Source organism: Tachyglossus aculeatus, chromosome 17 (assembly GCF_015852505.1).
Source record: "Tachyglossus aculeatus isolate mTacAcu1 chromosome 17, mTacAcu1.pri, whole genome shotgun sequence".
In the NCBI taxonomy this organism is placed as follows: domain Eukaryota; kingdom Metazoa; phylum Chordata; class Mammalia; order Monotremata; family Tachyglossidae; genus Tachyglossus; species Tachyglossus aculeatus.
Window position 1 is genome coordinate 22,479,669 of NC_052082.1, and position 18,059 is coordinate 22,497,727.

General features: G+C 41.1%; 1 protein-coding gene across 1 annotated transcript in view; it reads right to left on the reverse strand.

Annotated features, from left to right (window-relative positions):
• FAM155A (family with sequence similarity 155 member A) overlaps nucleotides 1-16,828 on the reverse strand; it is a 431,009-nt gene extending 414,181 nt beyond the window's left edge. Inside the window, exon 1 of the mRNA XM_038759819.1 lies at nucleotides 15,569-16,828. Within this exon, the coding sequence (XP_038615747.1) occupies nucleotides 15,569-16,660 (1,092 nt within the window). The 5' untranslated portion in view covers nucleotides 16,661-16,828. The remainder of the gene's footprint in view (nucleotides 1-15,568) is intronic.
• Between the last annotated feature and the right edge of the window lie 1,231 nt (nucleotides 16,829-18,059).

Consider the following 18,059-nt stretch of genomic DNA (forward strand, 5'->3'; position numbering starts at 1 on the left):
GATGTTATATTATGTTTTATTGTACTCTGCCAAGTGCTTAGTACAGTGCTTTGTACACAAACACTCAATAAACACAATTGTTGTTATTATTAATAATAATAGCAATAATAATAATGCCAGAGCAGCTGACCTTGCTCCACTCATTCATAAAGGGGACAAGAATTCTTCCTTCCTTCCTCTGCAAGGGAAGAATCCATTTCAAATTCTCCTGCAATACATCCATGCCTCAACATTGAATCGAATGACTATAAAGTATCTTTTTCAAAAAAAAATGGGTTTAGTAGTTTGATTTAAGATTTTCCATTGTACATGGTCAGGCTTTGCAAATTAAAAATCCAGGAGAAACAATCCAAAATCATTAAAATATTCTCTATGCTGCATCCTTTATTTCACTGAAGCAACATGGCCTGGTTGCTAGAGCATGGTCCTGGAAGTCAGGAGGTCTTGGATTCTAATCCTAGCTTCACCACTTGCCTGCTGTGTGACCTTGGATAAGTCACTTCTCTGTGCCTCAGTTCCCTCGTCTGTAAAATGGGGATTAAGACTCTGAGTCCTATGTGAGACTGTGTCCAACCTGATGATCTTGTATCTACCCCAGTGCTTAGAACAATGCCTGGCATACAGTCAGTACTTAACAAATATCACTATTATTACTACTATTATTACCTGGGAAGCAATTAGAATATCCTTTGTAAGTGATACCGGTGAGTTGTTTAACTCAGAAAATGCACCCATACCTTGCAAATGCTATTCATTCCTTCAGCCTTGTGATTTTTCCTGTTCAGTCTCAAATGAGCACTGATAATGGAGGAAAATGACCTGTACCGATTATTTGGACGAGGCAGATACATTCTGTGGAATAGCCCCTTGGGAGTTTTCCTTTGAGAGCTGAACAAATGAGGTGAGTCATATTTACTAAAGTATTCCTGAAAAATCAATGAAATAAGAAAATAGGATCAAGACCACACAAAGTAACACTGGATAAAAAGACCATTATTCTGACATCAGTGAATGATTATATCCAGTCAAGGCAAGGAAAATGGACCTTTCAGAATTATTTTTGTCTTTTCCCTGTTGTATCAAAGGTCAGAGCACCATTTCAGCCACCTCCATTTGTTCCGTGTAGTTTAACTATTAGAACAATAATCCAGTTAAGTGAAAATAAAATGATTTTTCTTATCTGTCATGAGCGAACCTTGCTGACATGAATCTACTCCAGCCTAACGATGGAAATGAAATTAGACTGCTGAGTTTTGAATAGCTACATTTGCAATATTGATTTAATATTGTTAATGTGATCAATTTGTAAAATAAATGTAAATTTATAGGGTTCTACTCTAACATTTTTCAGTTTTAAGTGGAGACAGTGAGCAAACGTAACATCTTTCTAACCAAATTGAAACCCGAAAGAACTGCGCATCATTTCCTGAACTGAAATAATATGTTCAATCATGTTCACTAAGTGCAGCTTACTATAACAAAGGCCACTGCCCAACCAGCTATTTAAAACCAGCAGAAAAATTGAGTTCAGTATTAAAGGTTATGTGTGTGTGTGTGGGTGTACGTGTGGATATAGTTTCTTGAAACTAAACATTATTAAAATGAGGTCATGTAAACCAAACAAAAACACCACGTAAAGATGTTTAATTCTGTGAGGAAATACTAAGGTGGAAAGGGTTATTAAACTCAGAGGAAAACCAGAGCAGTTGTACCTATAGATTTATGAATAGCCAAAATATATGAATAGGCCAAGTAGGCCAAGAATTGCGACAGCAAATTTTGCCCCAGCTATGCATCCTCCATCCCCATCCTCCAACTGTAGCATTGACAGGAGACCTTATCTCCCAACTGTATGGATTGCTCCTGTCCATCAATTACTTCCATTACTTTTCAAACTGTGCATCTCTCTCACCACTTCCCATTCCCACGGCTTCCATGCTGGGGCAGCCAATAGCACGATTTTTTGTGAGTAAATATCTGTGTGTTGCTTAACTAAGAATATACACCCCACAACTCTGTAATTGATAGTCATTATTCCAGCCTTGTGAGTTTACTTAGTCATTCTCAAATGAGCAATTATAATGAAGGCAAATGACCTCTACTGATTATTCGGAGGAGGCAGGTGAGTTCTAGTGAATAGCCTCGGGGGAGTTTTTCCTTGATAAATGACAAATGAAGTGAGTCATCTTTACTAGAGTATGCTTTCTTTCAGCTTCCAAGCACTCCTCCGGGCCAAGGGCAGTAAATTCTGAATTCTACCCACTGCTAGACAGAACTGCCACTTTGGTTCCCTGAAAAGGGGTTTCCCTAATGTGATGCAGTGTAACTCACTTCAAGATTGTTCTCATATTCCAAGACCTGGCCCACGGTGAGGAATAAAGAAGCCTGCTTCGTCTCTCCCTGCCTTATGAGAGCAGCAGCCCAATTCACTAAGTGAAATGAAGATTCGATATTGACATCTCAGGTTAAGGCCAGTCCTCATGGCATGACTCTACAGGGAGTCCTCATTTCTTCAGCCACCCTCCCCTCCGCAATGCCTGTGCACCTGACTCTGCACTCCTTGTCTTGTCTTAAGCCGTCAAGTCATCTTCGATCCATAGCAATGCCATGGATACATCTCTCCCAGAATGCCCCACCTCTGCAATTGTTCTGGCATTGTATCCATAGGGTTTTCTTGGTAAAAATACAGAAGTGGTTTACCATTGCGTACTTCCACACAGTAAATTTGAGTCTTTGCCCTTGATTCTCTCCCATGCCACTGCTGCCAGCACCGGTGATTTTTGACTTGTAGCAGATTATCTTCCACTCTCTAGCCACTGCTCAATCAATCAATCAATGAATCAATCGTATTTATTGAGCGCTTACTGTGTGCAGAGCACTGTACTAAGCACTTGGAATGGATATGCCTCTGCCTGATTCTCCCTCCTATAGTCGAGCCTGGTAGAGTACTGGGAACTCTCCAAGTGTGACCCTGACAGGGGCTGTATTCCCTAAGTACTTTGACATCCCAGCTTCAGAGCACTTTAGTACATTTCCTTATAGTCTACTGTTTCACATATCTGTAACTTATTTTAATGTCTGTCTACCCCTTTTCTGTGGTATTTGTTAAGCACTTATTTCGAGCCAAAAGGGGTTAGGGAAGACATGATAACAATAATAATAATAATAAATTATGATATTTGTTAAGCGCTTACTATGTGCCAAGCACTGTTCTAAGTACTGGGGTAGATACAAGGTGATCAGGTTGTCCCATGTGGGGTTCACAGTTTTAATCCCCATTTTACGGATGAGGTAACTGAGGCACAGAGAAGTTAAGTGACTTGTCCAAAGTCACCCAGCTGACAAGTGGTGGAAGGGGGATTAGAACCACGACCTCCGGCTCCCAAGCCCGTGCTCTTTCTGCTAAGCCACGCTGCTTCTTAATAGGGGATAATATCTCCCTCCTGATATGGCCCTATTTCCCTCCTGCCATTTCTCTCCAAACTCCTTGAACAAGTTGTCTACACTCGCTGTCTCAAGATTCTCTCCTCCAATTCTCTCTTTGACCCCCTCCACTCTGGTTTCCGTCCCCTTCACTCCACAGAAACTGCCCTCTCAAAGGTCACAAATGATTTCCTTCCTGCCAAATCCATTAGTCTCTACTCCATCCTAATCCTCCTCGACCTCTTCAGCTGCCTCTGAGACTGTCAACCTCCCACTTCTCCTGGAAACATGATCCAACCTTGACACTATCATTGACACTGTCCTCTCCTGGTTCTCTTCTTATCTCTCTGGACACTCATTCTCAGACCCGTTTGCAAGCTCCTCCTCTGCCTCTCCCTGCTCCAGTTGTGGTGTCCCTCGGAGTTCAGTTCTGTGTCCCCTTCTATTCTCCATTTACACCCGCTCCCTTGGAGAACTAATTTGCCTCTGTGACTTCAACTACTACCTACTACGTGGATGATTTCCAAATCGCCATCTCCAGCCCTGATCCCATTCCCTCTCTGCAGTCTCACATTTCCTCCTGCCTTCAAGATATTTCTACTTGATGTCTTGCTGTCACCTCAAACTTAACATGTCTAAAACGGAACTCCTTATCTACCCATCCAAATCCTGTCCTCCCCTTGACTTTCCCATTACTGTAGATAGACAGCACCACCATCCTTACTGTCTTGTTGTTATCCTCGGCTCATCTCCCACATTCAACCCACATATTCAATCTGTCACTAAGTCCTGCTGGTTCAACCTTCCCAACGCTGCTAGAAGCAGCATGGTATAGTGGATAGAGCACGTTCCTGAGAGTCAGAAGGTCACGAGTTCCAATCCTGGCTCTTCCACTTGTCTACTGTGTGACCTTGGACAGGTCACTTTACTTCTCTGTGCTTCAGTTACCTCATCTGGCAAATGGAAGTTGAGACTGTGAGCCCACTTGGGACAGGGACCTTATCCTACCCAATTTGCTTCCCCAACCCAGCGCTTAGTAAAGTGTCTGGCACATAGTAAACACTTAACAAATACTACGATTATTATTATTATTAGAATCCACTCTTTCTTCTCCATCCAAACTACAGCTCTTAGAACAGTGCTTTGCACATAGTAAGTGCTTAATAAATGCCATTATTATTATTACTACCATGTTAATCCAAACACTTATCCTATCCCACCATGATGAGCTCCTTGCTGATCTCCCTGCCTCCTGCCACTCCACTCCAGTCCATACTTCAGTCTGCTGCCTGGATCATTTTTCTACAAAAATGTTCAGTCCAAGTTTCCCCATTCCTCAAGAACCTCCAGGGGTTGCTTGTCCACCTCCACATCAAACAGAGCCTCCTTACCATCTGCTTTAAAGCACTCAGTCACCTTTCTACCTCACCTCACTATTCTCCCACCACAACCCAGCCTGCACATTTCACTGCTCTAATGCCAACCTACCTGCTGTATTTCAATTCAATAATGGCATTTATTAAGCGCTTACTATGTGCAAAGCACTGTTCTAAGTGCTGGGGACGTTACAAGGCGATCAAGTTGTCCCACAGTGGGCTCACAGTCTTAATCTCCATTTTACAGATGAGGGAACTGAGGCACAGAGAAGTTAAGTGACTTGCCCAAAGACAAACAGCTGACAATTGGCAGAGCTGGGATTCAAACCCATGACCTCTGACTCCAAAGCCCGGGCTCTTTCCACTGAGCCACGCTGCTCATCCATCTTGTTGTTGATCTTTCACCCACACCCTGCCTCTGGCCTGGAACACACTCCCTTTTTGTAACCAACTGACAATTACTCTTGCCACATTCAAAGTTTTATTAAAAGTACAACTCCTCCAACGGGCATTTCCTGACTATGCCCTTATTTCCTCTTTTCCCACTTCCTTCAGCATCACCCTGACTTGCTCCCTTTACTCATTACTGCGACCCCGTTCCCTAATCCCACAACATTTAAATACATATCTGTAGTTTATTTATTGATATCAATGTCCGTCTCTCCAGCAACACTGTAAGCTCTTTGTGGGCAGGGAGTTTGTTATAGTGTTGTGTTTTACTCTCCCAAGCACTCAGTATAGTGCTCTGCACACAGTAAGTGCTCAATAAATATGATTGATTGATTGGTTGCCAAGCACTGTACTAAGCACTGGGACAGATACAAGCTACCATGTGGACTGCATATTTCTTGTGAGAAGTGATTGCATCTCAACTGTACTAACTCAGTTGTATTGGATTTTCCCAAACACTCAGTACATTGCTCTGCCCGCAGTAAGTGCTCAGTAAATATCACTGATTGATTGATTGCTTGATTGATTGAAGTAGGCTTACACAGCCATTCCTCAAAACTCCCCACTTCCTCAATTCTGCCACTGAAGCAAGTGCTCAATTGGGGTGTGCCTGATTCAAGGGAAAAGCTTCTGGGAGGTGTACTGTGGAATAATAATAGTAATAATGATGGTATTTGTTAAGTGCTTACTATGTGCAAAGCACTGTTCTAAGCACTGGGGGGTACAAGGTGATCAGGTTGTCCCATATGGGACTCACAGTCTTAATTCCCATTTTACAGATGAGGTAACTGAGGCACAGGAAGTTAAGTGTCTTGCCCGAAGTCACACAGCCGGTAAGTGGCAGAGCTGGGATTAGAACCCATGACCTCTGACTCCCAAGCCCGTGGTCTTTACACTGAGCCACGCAGCTGTTACAAATAGGGTGTGGTAACCATCTGCATTCAAAATCTGGGTCAGGGGTATGTCTCCTTCAGACTTCTGAAGTCAGCATCACAGTGATAAGATACAGTCCTGCAGATGTCTCCAAAATCTAAACAGAAGCTGCCCGAGAAGCAACATGGCCTAGTGGAAAGAATATTAGTCAAGGAACCAGGATACCTGGGTTCTAATTCTGCCTCTGCCACTTGCCTGCTGGGTAATCTTAATTTTTCTGTGCCTCCATTTCCTCATCTGTAAAATGGGGATTAAACATTTTACTCCCTCCCTTTCATACGATGAGCTTCATGTGGCACAAGGACTGTGTTTGCTCTGACCAAGATGTATCTACCACAGTGCTTGGGAAGTAGTAACTACCTAATAAATATCACTGTTATCATTATTACTTTTTCTGAGAAGAGGTATCCTGAAAAGAAGGCCACAAAAGATGGTGTGGGAGTTTTGCTTATTTGTTCTTTAATTCAATAGTTCACTTATGTTCTTGTCCCTCAGTATTAAGTATGTTGGATACTAAAACATAAAAGAATGGAAAGAAAACTGGGATTTTGGTACAAGGTTGAAAAATTTGCTTGGATGATCAACTTAGCTTTTTTTGATGGCATTTGTTAAGCACTTAATATGTGCCAGGCACTGTGCTTACACTGGGATAGATACAAGCACATTAGGTTGGGCTCAGACCATGTTTCATGTGGGGCTCACAATCTTTATCCCCACTTCACAGATGAGGCAATTGAGGCACAGAGAAGTTAGGTGATTTGCCCAAGGTCACACAGCAGACAAGTGGTGGAGCCAGGATTAGAATCTAGGTACTCTGACTCACACATGCCTATTGTATGTGAATAAAAAAAAGTTTTAAAAATACACACTTTATATTTCATTTTACCTTACAGGCTGAATTTATGTCCACGGATCTAGCACACCAGCATAGCGGTGAGTCTGATTGAGCCCAGGGAGAAGAGCAGGGTTGGGAGAAGAGGTATTTGGCCACATTCAGCCTTGGTAAATTCTTTCTCAACAGGACAGAGGTGTAGTGGCAGAGAGGAGACTGGAAAGTGCATGAGTCCCCTCTTGTTTAAGATGAGGTATCTTTCATCCCCCATTTGACAGCTGGGTTATCCTTATGCATGCAAAATGCAATGCATACTCTGCACATAGCAAGCGGTCAATAAATACCATAGATTGATTGATTAACCACTGCCCAGCTGAAAGAGACAAAGCAAAGTTGTTGGAGAAATATTCCATTTTTCCATTTTCCCTCAAGGAGAATGCAGCAAGGGAACAAAATGGGCCCTCTTCTCCTCTCTCCCCGGACACTCCCTCGGCTCCCAGTGACTGTGTTTCACCATGCAGAGAATAAAGGTCATTAGTCTTAAGTGAGCTAGAAGTGTCTGACTACAAAGTACTGCTAATGCATGTGTAAATACAGTGCTCTACCTATTCAACACAGCCAAGTCTGCCTATAAGCCAATGTTGAATATATGTTATTTATCCTAAAAATGTTGAACCTTGAAGAGGAATTTCCATTCACTCAAAATGTATTATCAACAGCTCATCTGGGAGTGCTATTGACATAAGGATATATGGAGTGAACGAAAGTTGAAGACAATTCTCATTAATATTTATTTACATATTCAGGGTCTTGGCAGCTTTTTCTGCAAACAGTTCTCAGGTTTGAAGAAAAGACTGGAAAAACTGGCCCCAGTTCATTTATTTGTTTGTTTGATTACATCAATATAGCCTAGTAAACTTCCTCTCTATTGAAGATGGTTTGTAGTAACACATTATTAGATGTTGAATATTAATCATCACATATTTATAATGCAATTACTAGTTCATATTGATCCGCTAGATATCATAATTACCTCTTCTTTATATTTTAACGCATTTGAGGTGGGAAATTCTTCTTCAGTGAAAATCTTTATATTTCTCCAATATGTAAAGAAAAATGAGGTAAAATTTATTGTGATTTTAAGAAGATAACAAGTGCCTCGATAAATTAAATCCTTCATAAATGAAAAGAAAGAAAACTGAAGTACAAATCATACCAGTATTTATGTATTCCAGAATACGTCATTTCAAAACATGCTTACTACCTTATCATATGATCCCCTGCCAACTTCCATTTATATGTCTCTTTAATGTGACATTTCCCTCATGAAAGCTATGACTGACTAATTGGCTGACAACATTCTGAAACCTTCAAGTCCAGTAACAGCTGTCCCCAAAATTCAACACTTGGTCCAGAACTTGAACAAGACGCTTTAGCAAGAGATACAAATCCATATATTAACCCAGAAAGAAGATTTCCATAACAGCTACAAACCTAATAATTTTTCAAATTGTAGAAAAGTCCAACAACTGTGAGCCAGTGGCTTGGAAGAATAAGGTGTGTCAAGGAAAAACTGTTAGAGTTGGATGTTGTGCAATTTTGAGGTAAACGTAAGAATTGCTATTTTAATGAGGTTTCCAAATTATAGATAATTCAAATGTAATTCTTAATAGGTAATATTTCTATCAAAATGGTTATTTTCCTAGAGTCAGTCATTCATGTTTATTGAGCACTTACTGCATGCAGAGCACTGTACTAAGTTCTTGAGAGAGTACAATTCAGCAATATAACAGACACATTCCCTCCCCACAAGAGGTTTCGCTGCTTGGGATTGAGGATTCCAAAACAGTTTCCCAAATTAAATGTCCAACTCTACTCTTCATAGTAATCCCTTCCTTTTCAGACTTTCGTAAATACACACTACTTTTCTGGTTGTCCCAACCTTGCCTGGAAACCAGCTATCTTTGATGGACTTTCTAAAAACTGTTTTCAGTCCCCTCTCATCCATGTCCCATCACACTTACCATAATCCTGAAAGCATATTCAAATACTATAATGGAATATTATGACTCCAGGCACAGTCATACCCTAAGGGTTTCATCTTGCTTAATCAGCCACTAGATTATGCTGAGTTCCTCTTTATTTTAGACCAATATGTCATGATTTTTACTGATTCAATCTGTTTGCTACTGACTCCTCTGACCTTAGTATAGGTTGCGATTGATATGTTACATTTGAAGATATATTACATCTAGAGCATGCGAAAACATTGTCAGATTTAGTAGCATTGCCAGTGATATTGTTTTCACATCCTAGCAATTATAAGACATTTTGGCATAAACCTCTAAACTGAGTAATGCGATTTTCATGGACAAATATGATATTGTCTTTCGGATCCAGTAAGACACCCTGAATTAACATTGTTAGGCAGATTCTGATGGTCCATGTGGAATATATCTTGTGGCTATTTATTATTAGGAGGATTCATTTCATACTTCTTGCATGGCTCTGCTCAAATTAAAAATGGTTAAAACTAGAGCAGCTGAAGAAAGTAGAACAAGCAAAAAAAAAAAAAAAATGAAAGCAGACAGTGCAGTGCCATATATGAAAAAGCATACAACTCACTGTAAATGGCAAGCTGGTCCCTAACTTTTCTAGTCTGAAGACATGATCTGTGATTGCTGTCTGTCACAGTTTCTCAACCAAAATATATATGTATCATTTAATTTTTCAGAATATTAATACAAGTAACAAGTCATACCAAATCATCGTCATTTAGTAAAGAAGATTTAATGCAGTGGATTCATTTAATGTATCATGATTTATTTACTTATTTCTCTAGCAAAGAAGGACAAAAATATATATTTAGCCTTAGTAATTTTTCACCAACTCCTTCTTTTCTCACTGGGGCCCAGAGAATAAAATGAATGCAATAAACTTTGCAGATTTATTTTTTCTTGATTGTCATATATTATTTGGCCTGGGTGAGTGGAAAGTATCTTCTGATACAGCTAATTTGCATGATGATAAAATATCATATTTGTATTCAACTCTAAGTTGAAATAAGACAGGTATAAAAATAATCAACTCTGTAAAGAATTGCAGTTTCTATTAATGTTGAGCAATAATATTTATTTTTCTAAGTTAACTGCTGGAGTAAGGGCACTTTCAGAAGTTGTGCTGAGGTTTTTGGTCATTAAGGTACTAAATATTAAAAAGTACTCTGAAAAACCTTTAGATGCTAGAAAACATAAATCGCCAAGTACATTTTCAACCGTTATACTGTTCATTTGTATTTCGTTTCCATCATTAGCAAACCATAAAGCGTTTTCTCTTCAGTGTTGCTTCTAATTACTTTTGAAATTTGAAGCAATGACTCTATTAATCTTGAAATGGATGATTGGGTGATTTTAAATATGAATTTGGTCCCACGCCTATAAAAAAGGAAACCAAATGTGCTGTAACTAGGGTCCGTAATTTCATGATTGGAAAGTAAAATCTGGGCATTTTAGGTTTCATTTTGATTAATGTCTATGAACAGCAGCAAAAATGTGAGAAACTCATCACTGCAATCAAAAAATAAAATTCAGAGAGGTACCTGATTTAATGGATTTGCGATCGTGAAAATATGGGACAGGAGTCCTTCTGAAGAATCATAGAACTAAAAAAAAATCCAAACCATAACAATTGACATGGTATAAATTCCAGTAACTTCTGGATTTCTCAATCCCTCCATCACTGTAGAAATAAATTTAAGCCAAACACATTTGTAATCACCAGCTACTGATTCCCTGTGGAGCAATGATCCCTAATTTACACTTTAAAAATAAATAACAAAAATTTGCTTTACAAATTTGATGCAACAATCACTTCAATATGATTACAATTAATATTCAATAGTCAGGAATATATACTATGAACCCTCTATATTTCTAGTGTGAGTGGATACCTATATGTAACTAAAAATACTTCATAAATCATTGAGAGAAAGTGATTGCTACCATTTTATATTAATCCCAAATTTAATCTCCTTAGACTATTTGAAATACTTTTCAAAGAAATGTGTGTTTTTAATAGTAGTAATTATGGTATTTGTCAAGCACTGTACTAGGTTCTGGGATGGATATGAAAAAAATCACGTCATAGTCCTGAATCCTGGGTCCACCCTATCTTCTGTGTGACCTTGGGTGAGTTACTTAACTCTCTCAATTCCATCATCTGTAAAATGGGAATTAAGACTGTGAGCCCTCTGTGGGACAGGGACTGTATCCAACTTGATTATCTTGTATTTACCCCAGGGCTTAGAACAGTGCCCGGCACATAGTGAGCACTTACGAAACATGACAGTTATTATTATTATTATTATTGTTCCACCATCTGAATAGGGACTCACAGTCTGAATTAAATACCCATTTTTACAGGCGAGGAAACTGAAACCTAGAGAAGTTAAGTGATTTTCTCTAAGGTCATGCAGTAAACAGGCAACTGGCCAAGCACATATGTGGAAAAGGGAATGAGAGGGAGAGTGTTTCAGGTGGAGAACAGAGATAATTAGTCTCTCCACTAGACCACACTATTTGATTTTAATGACTGATGACAAAGACTTCCCCTTTCACCATTTTAATCACAATATTAACGGTAGTCATGAAAATAATGTATAAACATAGATGAAAGGTACATTAGTAATATATATTTACATATTGTATGTGTGTACAGATTTTTAAACAGGGAGTTTTTCAGTTATTTCAAACACTCTCTTGAACAATTCTTGCTCTTCAAAATGTAAGCCATAATGAAGATTCTCTTAGTGTTTGAAGTCTCCTTAATGGGATCTTAAAAAGAGCTATGTTTCTGAAACCATCCATTTTTATGTCCTAAATAGATAGTGACTTGACCCAGTTCCAGGTATGAAGCAGACATTTTTTTTTTCATCATTCCCCAAACAAGTGATTTTCAGAATTAAAAAGAAAAGCCTTGATTTATCCAGTTAGAAAGGTCCCACTACCTGTCCAACTAAAATTTCAATCCCATAACACCCACTATTGATTATGATGGCATATTCATTTTTTAAAATAACCCCAAAATTTCGATGCTTAGATATGCACTTCTACAGAAATATTATAGGTGCCAGAAATGCATGAAAACATTTCTAAATAAGCCATTCTTTTCAAATGCAGCATTTGCCTTGCAGACAACAGTCACTAGAACAAGAATAGCTAATGATCCTGAAACCTGGATGACAATGCCAACTGACATGATATGCATATGTGATTCTTATGCAGTAACTCTGGAATCTCTAAGTATGGTTGTACTCTGAGAAACCTAAAAGATAGAGAAATAGTCCAGAATGTTCAATTGAAAAGAAAATTGTAAAAAAAATCTAAAAAAAGTTTGACAATAGAGGAATGAATTATGAAAGAACTTAGAAATGTCATATAAAATGACTCTCACCTATATATCACCTAATCAATTGTACCATTGTGTAGAATGTAAAGTGAGAATGCCAGCATGAATAGTATAACCATTTTTTATTGATTCAGAGTCGAAGTATATATTGCTCACTTGATTGAATAGGATATACTTTAAAAATAAGGGCAGCTAATATTTAGCAGTTGTTTTCATGTAAATATTCTCAAATACTGAAATAAAATTTTTATGTCATCTGAGATGTTGATCATCGTGTTTACTAAATATGTTTCATCTTCTTTTCCATGATTTTTTTAATTCTTCTTATGGCTGTTTTACTTTAATGTGTCTGTATTAACAACAGCAGGTCTAAAAATATATTTATTTTCCCCCTGATGTCCCAGAAATATTTAAATGGGAATTATTTCTATTCGGTGTTATCTAGGACTGGGTAATTTCCCTAAAAATAAAAGTTATGGGCCGCTGCATTATAAGTATACTTTTCGTCTATTTAACATAATTAAAGTTGCCCTATTTCTTGGAATGCCGCAAAAGGTTTATATGAATAAATAAAAACGTTTGTAAAGAGGACTATTAAGGATTCTGAAACAGAAAACAAGTCCCAGGACAAAATACTGGGGTCCGTGGTGATTTCAATACAGAAGACAAGGGGTGGGTATTTCAGGACCTGGGAGAGCAATCGTCAAGGAATTCATAGGAAGTAATGTTAGCCTTGTTGCATTTCAAACAGTAAATTTTGTGTTATCTAAATCTTAAAGATGAATAGTTGACTTACGGAGACATTTAGAAATGATAATTTCACATATTCATAATTTTCCTCCCCCCCCCCACACACACACACACATATTCTCTTTCTAAAGCTTGACTTCAGATTTTCAAATACTGTCGAGCTGACTGGAATCAACACAAACTCACGCAGTCAGTATCTGCAAATACACTGATAAGATTTGATATATAGTTGGGGGGGGGGGACAGTCAATGTTCTCTTGGAAACAATTTCATGTAAAGTAAAGTTTTTGGCGGAGTCTCAAGTTATTGTAATTTGCATCGAGGTTCAGTCTTGTGCTTCTTTTTGTCTCTAGAAAGTAAGCTCGTTATGGGCAGGGAATGTGTCTGCTAATTCTGCTGCACAGTACTCCCCCAGTCACTTACTACAGTGTTCTGCACATAATAAGTGCTCGGTAAATACCAGTGATTGATTGATTGTATGAGAAGTTGGTATTCTTCAAATCTACTCCAGAATTATCCCCCATCAAAGTTATTTTAAAGTGAATTGCCTTTGAGGAGGTATGCTAATCCACAGTCACTCCCACTCCTTGGGAAAGCTCTAATCATTTAAGAGAATAAAAAAGCACCATGTGGTCAAATCTATACTCTAAAGCATTTTATGTATTTCAATTAAAAGAATGGTTCTGAAAGTTGTGGCAAAACAAAAAAAACCCTATAGCTACTCATCTCTAAATTGTTCAGCAGTTAATAAGTATTGATCATTTTTAAGGGTCAACCCTTTGGAGTTCCTTTTTTCCCTTACAATGTCATCCCTCCGGGATACTTTTGCACAGGATATGACTGATCCAAGACAAAATATTCAACGGTTATTTTTTGTTAATGCCTAATTTTATATTTGACTTTTTTGTTTTCTTTCATCTTCTTTTCTTTTTAGAGCAATGAGATTGTCATTTAAGGGAAAGAGAGGTGCTGCCCAGTTGAAATTAAAATGTATTTTCCCAGTGAACTAGCATTTACTATGTCCTTGGCAGGCCATCTGTTTGAAAAAAGGTGTCTGTTTTCTGCTGCTAAACAGTGTTACCCAGGCAAAGTTTATTTAGGGTTGACTTTGTTACCAAGGCAATGAATACAGAGTTCAAGGAAACATGGCCCTTCCATCTTGACTGCCGAAAGCAAGAGCAATTTATCAAAACACACCTAAAATCTGTGACAGATACAGTCTCTGGCTATGTTTTCCCACAAAATAATCTGGGTCCATATGCAATGTGGAGAGAAAGTGGCAAATCCTCGAAAGTGAATGTAGTGTGTTATTTACTTGTAAAAAAAAATCTTTATCACAGAGAGTGTTAAGCTTGAAATCAAGGGTCATTGCAATGTCCACTAACAACTCCTGATAGTCTCTGACTATCTCTCTTTTAGATCTTTGAACGGTAAGGCACAGTCTTCAAAGGCTCTTCCGTGGGGAATAATCCTCTTTCTTTAATGCCCATTCACATAGGTTTGTTGTCTGCAAATTTGTCATATGCTCCACAGGCAATACATCTTTCTGACTCTCTACTTTTTCAACAAGATCATATCATTAAAGGCTCAGCAAATCTCCCTGAAGATCTTTGAGGGCAAGACTGTATTTGTTCTCAAGGATTCAAGAAAACATTCTGGTCATGGTAGAGCATCTAGCAAGCTTACTGACACTGTCTATTAGCAATCCCTTCTTCCGTGACTATAACTTCATCCTCCATTCAAAGTCAGAGTAGAAAAGTCTGCCAAGCAGGAATGCTCCTTGAAAGTTTTACCTCATGTATACCATAAAAGAGCAGTTAAACTGATTTTTCCCCCCCTTGGACATAAAGGACTTACAACCACTCTTCCTGACTCCAAATTCCAAGAGAGAACACATCTGTGGAAAATACACACACATACATACATACACACACAAACACTCACTCTTCACACCCTCTCATATATATATATATATATATATATATGTCTCCACACCCCCTCACTTGTATATGCATGTATGTGTATATATATATATGTATATATATATGTATATTTGACTTTGCTTTCTCCATTCCATCTCATCAACATGCTGCCCTCTACCACTGCTGTCCATCAATCTACATTCCAGCCCCGTCCAAGAAGGCAGAGGAGTTCAAGTGCAGTTTTAGTATCCAGAAAGAGCAGGACTGCTCCTGTTCTTCAAAGGAAGGAACTAGAGACAACCACCTTTTCCCTACTTTTCTTGAAACATTACTGTTTTGGGTGGTAAATCAGAAAGAGCGTTAGAGGAACTGTTACAGCGTAGTCATGCACAGTAAAGCCAGTTCAGGGAAATCGACCCAGGGGGCCAAATTCCAGCTAACAAGAGTGAAGGGAGAAAGGGTATCAGTCGTCCTACCTTACAGTCCTCGGGACACGACTTTACCGAATACTCATCCGATTGCAAATATTTCTGGAGCATCATCTCAAACTCTTCATATTTCTCCTGAGCGTGGTGGTCGTAGCGCTGATACGCCTGGACGCACTGTTTACAGCTCTCTTTCCCCCCTCCCTCTTCCATCACGACATCCAGACTGCAGTTCAAAGTGTCCGGATCGGGCAACCCGGTGAACAACTCCCAGAGTGTATAGGAATTACAAAAGGAAAGGTAAAAATCCGACAGGTTCCAGCGAGGAGATGTGGGACTCCCTGTCACTTGCTGCTGCTGCATCCGCTGCATGTGCTGCATCTGCTGCTGCAGCAGCGGCTGCTTCTCGACTCTCCGACTCCAGATCCTCTCGCACACGGAGCCCGCATCGTCCACGCTGTAACACTGGCCGGATGAGGAGTTCTGAGCGTGGCACGTCGCCAGGCGCCACAAAGGTTTGGTAGAGTTTCCTAGAAAAATAGCCTTGGTATTAGAATATTTGCCTCTGCTGCTGCTGCTTCTGCTGCTGGGGGAGGGAGGGAGAGTAGGGGAAGAGGAGGAGGAGGAGGAGGAGGAGGAGGAAGAGGAGGAGGAAGGGGAAGAGGGGGAGGAAGAAGAAGAAGAGGAGGAGGAGGAGGAGGAGGAGAGGAGTCTGTGTGCCTGTGCGGCAGAAGAGGACTCCCCCATGCTAGTAAGTAGCGATGTCCAAGAGGGATTCTGCTGCTGTGATTGCTGCTGCCGCTGCTGCTGCCGCTGCTGCTGCCGCTGCTGCTGCTGCTGCTGCTGCTGTTGCTGCCTCTGTTGCTGCTGCTGCTGCTGTTGCTGCTGCTGCTGCTGCTGCCGCTGCTGCTGCTGCTGCTGATGATGATGCTCCTTGTCTCGGGTCCTGGTCAGTTTCGCCTCGGCGCAGAACCACAAGTGATCAGAAAGCAGGACTGTGAAAAACAACAGAGATGCCAGAGACAGTCGCCATTTCTGAGCCCTCTCCGAATCGGTGAAAGGTTTCTCGTTCTCCCGAGCTGCTGCAAACCAGATTTTTAAGCCGTCGTCATATTGTCGACACATCCAAGCACCCCTGGTCATATTTTGGGAACGCACAGCCCTGGCCGACTCCACCGTGAGGGCTCCTGTGCTAGTGGCACCACAATATGCATTGACTTAAAGAGCTTAATTTTCTTATCCCCTCCTCCCGTCTCTCTCTCTCTCTCTCTCTCTCTCTCTCTCTCTCCCCCTCTCCCTCGCTCTCTCCCTCTCTCTCTCGCTCTCTCTTCTTTCCTCCTCTTCTCCCTACTGAAATGTTGTCAGCTTTTGTAGGTGGATCTGACTTGCCTCTGTGCTGCTCATCAGCCAGACCCCTTCCACTGTAGAGTGGGAAACAATGAGAGAGAGAGAGGGAGAGAGAGGGAGAGAGAGAGAAAGGAAGAAAGAGGTAGCGATAAAGGGGGAGGGAGAGATAGTGGTGGAAGTGCAGCGGATTTTGGCTCGTTTCTCCTCTCACCCAGGCATTGTCAGACCGCGGTTCCCCATCACTCTCCTGAGCCCGCTGCCCTCTGACAGCTGCATGCTGCTACTCTGGGGCTGATTAGCGGTGACCAGAGCTCTCCTCTTCCTCCTCCTCCTCCTGTTCCTTCTCCTTCTCCTCTTCCTCCTCCTTCTCCTCTCCCCCTCCTGCTGCTCCTCTTCTCCCCTTCTTCCTCCTCCTCCTCCTCCCCCACTTTCTTCTCCTTCTCTCTCTCTTTTTTCCCCCCTCTCTCAGTCCAGAGGCAGGGCAGCGTCCCCCTTGCCCTGTGTACAGTGTCCCTGCGGTCCCCTGCCCCTTCCCCGAGCTCTAGCTGGACAGCGGCTGCTGCAGGTCTCCCCGGCAGCCGCCGTCTCCTCCGTCTCTGCTTCCTCCGCCTCCTCTGTCTCTGCCGCCGCTAGTCCCCGCGAAGCCAGGCAGCTGCTGATGCTGCTGCTGATGCTGCTGATGCTGATGCTGGCGCTGGGAGCTTTTGCCCTCGACACATGGGGAGCAATTGCCTGGATTGGGCCTCCCTCCCGACACAGGCATCTTTGGTCCCTGATCTAAGTTGTCGCCATCTTCGTCCTGAAGAGACACTTTTTGGGGGGAGAGAGGAGGGGAAGCAGGGATGTTTACGTCATCTCCTCCCTCCCCCCCTAAAAAATCTCTCCTGGCCACTCGGCAGCTGCGCTGCCTCCTGCACGAGATGGAGGACAGCAGTACCAGCAGCAGGAGGAGGAAGAGGAGGAGGGAGGAAGGGGAAGGAGGAAGAGGACCAGGAGAAAGAGGAGGAGGAAGAGGAAAGCAGGAGGAGGAGGAGGAAGGAACGAAGGAGGTCGAAGAGCAGAAGAAGGGTGGGAAAGAGGAGGAAGAGGAGGAGTGGGGAGGAATGGGGTGAAGGGGCAGCAGGAGAGGGGGAAGAGGTGCAGGAGTGGAAAGAGAGGAGAATGAAGAAGAGATAAAAAGGAAGATGAGGAAGAG